Raw genomic sequence first — 7,063 nt, forward strand, 5'->3', positions numbered from 1 at the left:
AAATAATGTAAACTAATACTTAAAACTCTTTTGCATGCCCACTTTCACTCTTGAAATTAGTTGAGTCACCCCGGCCAGTAGTGGAATATAATCTTAATTTTTCCGCTGGTTTGAGCTTGTTTAATAAATCACTTTTAAGTTAATTTTTTGATTGACTTTTAATTTGATAATTGGTCCAAAATTTTAAAAAATTTGATGAACGGCTTTCAACCAGCTAAAAAATGACTTTTAAACTAAATAAAATGCAAAGTTTGTTAGCGTTTTTTAAATGACTTTTAACTTGTTGGACCACTTTTCCTCTAATAAAACACCAACAACTAATATTTAATTGTATCAAACATCTTCATAGCAGTCGACTTATTAGTTAGCTTAAAAGCCAACAAAAATAGTTAACGCTTTCAGTTGGTCAAACAACCCAACTAAAAAAGTCAACTGTTAGCCACCATTTGCCCCTAAGATCAAAGTATATTCTATTAACTAAGCCATAGGTCTTTGGAACCCTAGCTTTGACTTAAGTCTCTTCAACCAGCTCTATAAATAGTAACTCAAAGTTTTTGATTATTCTTCTTTTGTATACCATATTTAGAAAAATTGAGCAAAAAGAATATGAGAAAGATGATCTCCTTAAGATTAACAAGCTTCATATTGGTTGTTTGTCTTCTTGTACATGCTCTAAATAACTCCTTAGCTCATGCTCAACAAGGTATATTCATTTTTATGTATATATATCTCTTACTTTGTAGATAGTTAACCTTAACTTTTCTTGTGTATTAGGTTTAGTAATGGTTTACTCTTTACTTTTTTATGTAGCCAAAGTAGAAATTATCAAATCAAGAAAAAATCATGCTTTTGCAATAAAGGTAAGGCTTGTCTTTATTTTCTTTACATGTTTTTAACCATCCTACTTACACTTTTGTAAATTAAAATTGATTATTTTTTATGATTCAAAATGTAATTAATTAATCTATACATTATATTGAATGGTAATTCTACTTCTTATTTATTTCCAATTAAGAGTTATGAACTTATGATATATGTAGTCCTAATAATTACGTATAAGCATTAATTACATCATCAATACGCATTATGTTGAAAATTTATATCTAGATAATACGCTATTAGTTCAATTAATGTGATAACGAACCTTTTAATTTCAAACAACCGTTTTTCTTCTTTATTTTTCGTTATCTTCTAATACCACCTTGTAATGGATGGAAATGAAGTTTGTGCAAAAAAATACGCTTAGTGTAGAACATGCATGAAAATAAATATCGTCAAATAGTTTTTTTTAGCTAAATTAGCTTAAATTTTCATTACTATTATCATCATTTAACATCAGCAACTAAACGGGTTGTAAGAGTTTTAAATATTATTTTCTAGCTATTAATTAAATAGCACCAATAATAATCATAATCACTTTATTTACTCATAGATGAAGGTTTTGTAGGAAATTGGAAACAATAATCCAATTGCAAAGGCAACTTTGGCAGGAAGAAAAATGGTTTCTACACAAAAGGGTCAAAAATTTGATGATCTAAGGTGGATAAACAACCCAAATGAAGCTCTTTCAGGTGCTCCTAAACTTATTATTACAAATTGTTTTACCTATATGAAGTAAAATAAAGTTTTTAGTACTACTGATTATCATGGTCTACGATCATACCTTTAATAGAGAATCAACTTTTATTTCAGTTGCAGAGAAGTACCACTGTTAAAGAAAAATTATGGGTTCGATTCTTCCGACATCCACCTTCTTTCGGCCTACCCTGTCATCAAACAAAATTAAAAATAAATTTATTAGTCCTATATATAATGGTTGTATAATAGATTGATCGATCTAGCTAGGTATCATAAATACGCTAGTTGTGTGTCTAATTAGCTATATATTGTGATTAAAAAGTTCTCACGTAAAAATTAAAATGTAATCAAATTCAAAGAAACAGAAACGTAATTAATAAAGAAATTAATGATTTTTCATATTCATTTTAATTTCATGATACTATTGTCTATAAATTAGTTTTACAATGCAGGAAATGATAATGAGAGGAATGTCTTGAAGACTCCTAATTCTATGGTATCACTTGATGTTTCACTTAATAAGGTATATTATTTCTCTATCAAATAAACACTAGTTCTATATATTTGAGAGTGTAGTAGCTGCAATCAATGCCATTTTCTTGTCACAAGCATAAGAGAAAATATATGTTAGTGCCAAAAACGCAACTTAGCACGTAATTTCAAGCGTATGACTATTTTTTTGGATTCTAACCATTTCAACACAATAATATATACCAAATATTGTTGTATGCCAAGTTTTGTGCCAAACAAGCCAAGCTTGAACCACTTTATGCGAGAAAATGCAAAAAACGCTTAAAAAACCTAAAAAACGCAACTTAGCACGTAATTTCAAGCATATGACTATCGTTTTTGGTTCTAACCATTTCAACACAATAATATATACCAAATAGTATTATGTGCCAAGTTTCGTGCCAAATAAACCAAGTTTGAACCACTTTATGCGAGAAAATGCCAAAAACGATTAAAAAACCTCAAAAACGCAACTTAGCTCGTAATTTCAAGCATATGACTATTGTTTTTGATTCTAACCATTTCAACACAATAATATATACCAAATAGTGTTGTGTGTCAAGTTTTGTGCCAAACAAACCAAGTTTGAATCACTTTAGGCGAGAAAGTGCCAAAAACGCTTAAAAAACCTCAAAAACGTAACTTAGCACGTAATTTCAAGCATATGACTATTGTTTTCGATTTTAACTATTTAAACACAATAATATATACCACATAGTGTTGTGTGCCAAGTTTTGTGCCAAACAAACCAAGTTTGAACCACTTTATGTGAAAAAGTGCCAAAAACGCTTTACAAACCTTAAAAACGTAACTTACCATGTAATATCAAGCATATGACTATTGTTTTCGATTGTAACCATTTCAACACAATAATATATACCAAACAGTGTTGTGTGTTAAGTTTCATGCAAAACAAACCAAGTTTGAACTATTTTATACGAGAAAGTGTCAAAAACGCTTTAAAAACCCTATTTAACCTTCATATTATTTATTTTATTCAAATTATGAATATTTTAATTAATTAACAAACTACATACATAAGTAAACTATTGTGATTATTCATACATAAGTAAACTACATATACATAATTAATTAAACTACATACATATACATAAGTAAACTACATACATAATTAATTAACAAACTACATGAATAAGTAAACAAAATACACATATCAAATAATTAACAAACCAAATATAACAACTTGAAAAGAACGTAAAACTTAAAATTAAACAACTTAAAGAACTTAGATTAAGAACTTGAAGAACTTAAAAAAATGTAAAGCTTAAAAAATAATCAACAAACTAATTATAACATCAAATATATAAACACATAAAAATATCAAACAAAATTAAAATAAAAATTATATTTTGAATTTTTGTGGGTTTTGGGTTATGTAACCTATACAATGTAAAATAAAATCAAATTAGTATAAAAAAACTAAGCCCATGAAGCTTGAACAACTTAAAATAAGCTTTAAAAAATTATACCTTGAAGAAAAACAAGAAGTATCCCAAATTTCGTGGGTTTGAGAACTTGAAGAAGACAACAATGAGAGATTTTTCGTGGGTTGAACAAGAACTTGAAGAAACAGCAGTATGCGAAGATGATGAATAATGCATATTTCAGTACAATTGAAAAAGACAATGGGAGATTTTTCGTGTGGGTTTTGGGAGGGCTTTTGAAGAATACAACAGTAGGTTTTGTGCAATGGAACGTTGAAAGACGGGTTTAATTTTTTTAGAAAGGATTATTTGCTGCAGGTTAGGCTGAAACGCAGTATAAAAGAGAGTATTTGCTGCGGGCTTTACAAAACCGCAGTATATAATCAAATTTTTAATTTTTTTAAAATGCCTTATTTGCTGCGGGCTTATGAAAACCGCAGTATATAATCAATTTTCAATTTTCAATTTCAGTATAAAGGTCTTATTTGCTGCGGGCTTATGAAAAACCGCAGCATTTTTATTTTGCCTAATTCTTTTTTCTATTTAATGTTGCGTTTAATTAAAGCCGCAATAAATAACACGTAGCAGATACGTTTTTTTTTCCACTAGTGTCAATAGTTTAAATTTAATAAACAACGTAAATATTAATTTTGATATACAAAAGATAACTTTTAATATTAAATTTTAACTCAAACTGATGGTCGGTTGAAACCTCATGATTGAATTTATCCTCTATTAGATCATTAAATTCTAAGCATAATAGCATTTTAATTCTTGGCTCAGGTGGAGATCAAGGCATTTTTTAATTCAAGAAACTCAAAGCCAACATTCAGCAACTCCATCAAGGAAAAGATAACTCAAGATTATGAGTCAAGAGCTAGAAAAGATAATGAGTCAAATAGACTTTTAGAAGCTTCTAAAGAGATTATGAAGCTAATGGATAGAGATTATGGAGGAAGGAAGCCCCCTATTAAGCGAAGGTCACCCATTAACAACCATAATACCAAACATTAAAACAAAAACTACTTATATTATAGGGTAGGCTGAGAGAAGGATAGATTTAGTGAGACTCAAATTTTTAACTTTTTCTAAGAAGTGATACTTATTTTTCAACTGAAACAATACTGATTCTCACACAATTTTGTACTATTAAGATAAATAAGGAAGCCTTAATTCTCATTGGGTATAGTACTATATTTGCTGGCCTTTTAATATGGACAATTGTTTCTAGGTTAATGTTTTAAACTTGTACTCTATAGAAAGAGAATAATGTAGGTCATATAATGTTACATGACAAATAGGGGTACAATTTTTGTATAATATGTAAGTACGTTTAAGCTTAATATACCTCTATTTTAGATAATGTATGTTACTATGTTCACATCGTTAGAATATATAATATATTTTGGGACCTCAATTATAAGTTTAAGCTTTTGGTTGAGTTGACTCTAACACACATACATCCCAAATTAATAGTAAATTACTCCTATGTTCGCCTACTAACTTTTAACTATCAACCGTTTGTCAAAATCACCCTATTGACTTTAACAACATTGATACATATAAACTATTTAGTGTGCATATCAAGTCCAACATTGAAAAAAAAATGTTAGACATTAACATATAAATGATCTAACTTCAAATTAGTGTGAAACCTTTTAAAAATTAAGGTGCCCAAAAACAAATTCGCGCAGACTCGATAAAAGCAAAGAATATTATACTAATGTGGGTCATTCACAGTTGGTGATATATATATATATATATATATATATATATATATATATATATATATATATATATATATATATATATATATATGAACAAACATATATTTATACGTGATCTTGATAGATTCGTTAAATGGTGTGAAAATGGATAATTATAACAATCAAACAAGAAAAGAAATCAAGAATTAAAAGACACATTAAAAATTGGACTAACTCAAAGACTAATATGTCAATGTTGTAGGGCAAGGGAAATTCGATTATAGTTCGAATCATTTTATTTAAAAACCTATAAATATCAAATTGCATAAAATAACATATAAAATAAAAAACTAATAATTAAATTAGTTCTATACATTCAAAAATAAATGTTTGATCCATCCGGTAAACTATGATGGATTCAACCCGGGGCAGTAACTACATTGTTTGACAATCAATGAAATGTTATATCGAAATGACCCTTATATCTCGATGTTAAATGGTCGTTTGAAACTGGTGCTCAAAACGTTGTCGTTTCAAGCTGGGAGTTTTAGATATCTCTTATAACTTGTAAGAGGTAGTCTTCACCTTTTTTTAAGGCAAAGACGAATAGTAAAGTGTGCAATTAAAAAAGGTGGTGGTCTTCCAACTTCATTAAAACGATATCGTGCATTCATTAGCAACATATTGAAGAGCTTATCTTCAAATTTAAAGAAAATATCTTCAAGTTTTACCATAACATACAATGGAGGATATGATACATCTTGGCCATGACCAAATTGTGGCATTAAAATAATCATCAATAATGTGATCATAAATATGTTAGTAATACGTTTGTTGCGACTATGATGTGGCATTGATGAATGATGATACTATTGACAATGTAGGATATTATTGTTCTGATATCCCTTAATTAGTGGGAAGGACTACCTTAGTTAGTGTAAGAGCACTATTATTATGTTCTTTATGCTCTTGGTTTGTGGGGAAAGACTTTGAGTACATTATTCTACAAGGTATATATGATGTATTTGCTATATATGCATGACTTAAATAATATAAATTTGTGAATATATATATCTAATTAAACATATTTTTAAGAATATATAAATATTTTTTAAAAAATAAGTAAAGATTGTATAAAGATTAAAAATTATTAATTAACATACCTTTAAAACAATGATAATGAAAGTTAAAAACAAAAATATAACTTATTATAATCAAAGTTTTACGACATGGAAATGACATCTTATATTTTGTTTATAAATTATTCTCGTTACTATTTAGGATCAGCAATCAAACGGTGAAATGGTCGGATCATAAATTGAAAACAAAGCCACAATAATTCATTCCTTCTTCTCTAATAGCTCTAATACAATATGTTTTTGCCTAACGAGGAAGCCCAAGGTCGCCCTTGATACCATGAAAGCTGGATAAGAAAATTTGAAACTAACATGGCTTTGTATTAGATTTTTGATGTCAGTACAGAAATTTAGCATGCGCAATATATTTAATTGTATAGAGCTTCGAAAATAAAGGACATTAAATATTCAATAATGATACATAATATGCTCAGTAAGTATAAGATAAAGTAAGTGGTAGATACTAGAGTACATAATAGAGAGATAAGAACTAGTAACCTAACATGCACACATAACATAAACAAGTCCGTATAGGCAAAAAAATAGTTAAAAACTTCTTATATGTCCTTAAAATAAACATAACATTCGAGTTCTGTATGAACAATTCAATTTAGTTTAAGATAGAAAAAAATATATATAAAAAAAAATTATATCCTTAAACTCAAAACTAGACATGGATTTTTTTTTT

At 28.1% G+C, this 7,063-nt stretch overlaps 1 protein-coding gene across 1 annotated transcript; it reads left to right on the forward strand.

Moving 5' to 3' along the window:
* Positions 1 to 591: 591 nt before the first annotated feature.
* Positions 592 to 4,670, forward strand: LOC130802162 (uncharacterized). Its single transcript, XM_057666075.1, has 5 exons — positions 592 to 703; positions 811 to 860; positions 1,448 to 1,571; positions 2,031 to 2,101; positions 4,317 to 4,670. The coding sequence occupies exons 1-5, from the start codon at positions 607 to 609 to the stop codon at positions 4,545 to 4,547; spliced, it is 573 nt and encodes a 190-aa protein (XP_057522058.1). The 5' UTR covers positions 592 to 606; the 3' UTR covers positions 4,548 to 4,670.
* Positions 4,671 to 7,063: the final 2,393 nt, after the last annotated feature.

Source organism: Amaranthus tricolor, chromosome 16 (genome assembly GCF_026212465.1).
Source record: "Amaranthus tricolor cultivar Red isolate AtriRed21 chromosome 16, ASM2621246v1, whole genome shotgun sequence".
NCBI lineage: Eukaryota > Viridiplantae > Streptophyta > Magnoliopsida > Caryophyllales > Amaranthaceae > Amaranthus > Amaranthus tricolor.

What these genes read in the sequence shown, in the direction of transcription:
- LOC130802162 (XM_057666075.1), top strand. Translation starts at nt 607, where the DNA reads ATGAGAAAGATGATCTCCTTAAGATTAACAAGCTTCATATTGGTTGTT. An exon ending in ATCATGCTTTTGCAATAAAG is followed by an intron (nt 861 to 1,447) that starts GTAAGGCTTGTC and finishes AAGGTTTTGTAG; the next exon opens with GAAATTGGAAACAATAATCC. An exon ending in CCCAAATGAAGCTCTTTCAG is followed by an intron (nt 1,572 to 2,030) that starts GTGCTCCTAAAC and finishes TTTACAATGCAG; the next exon opens with GAAATGATAATGAGAGGAAT.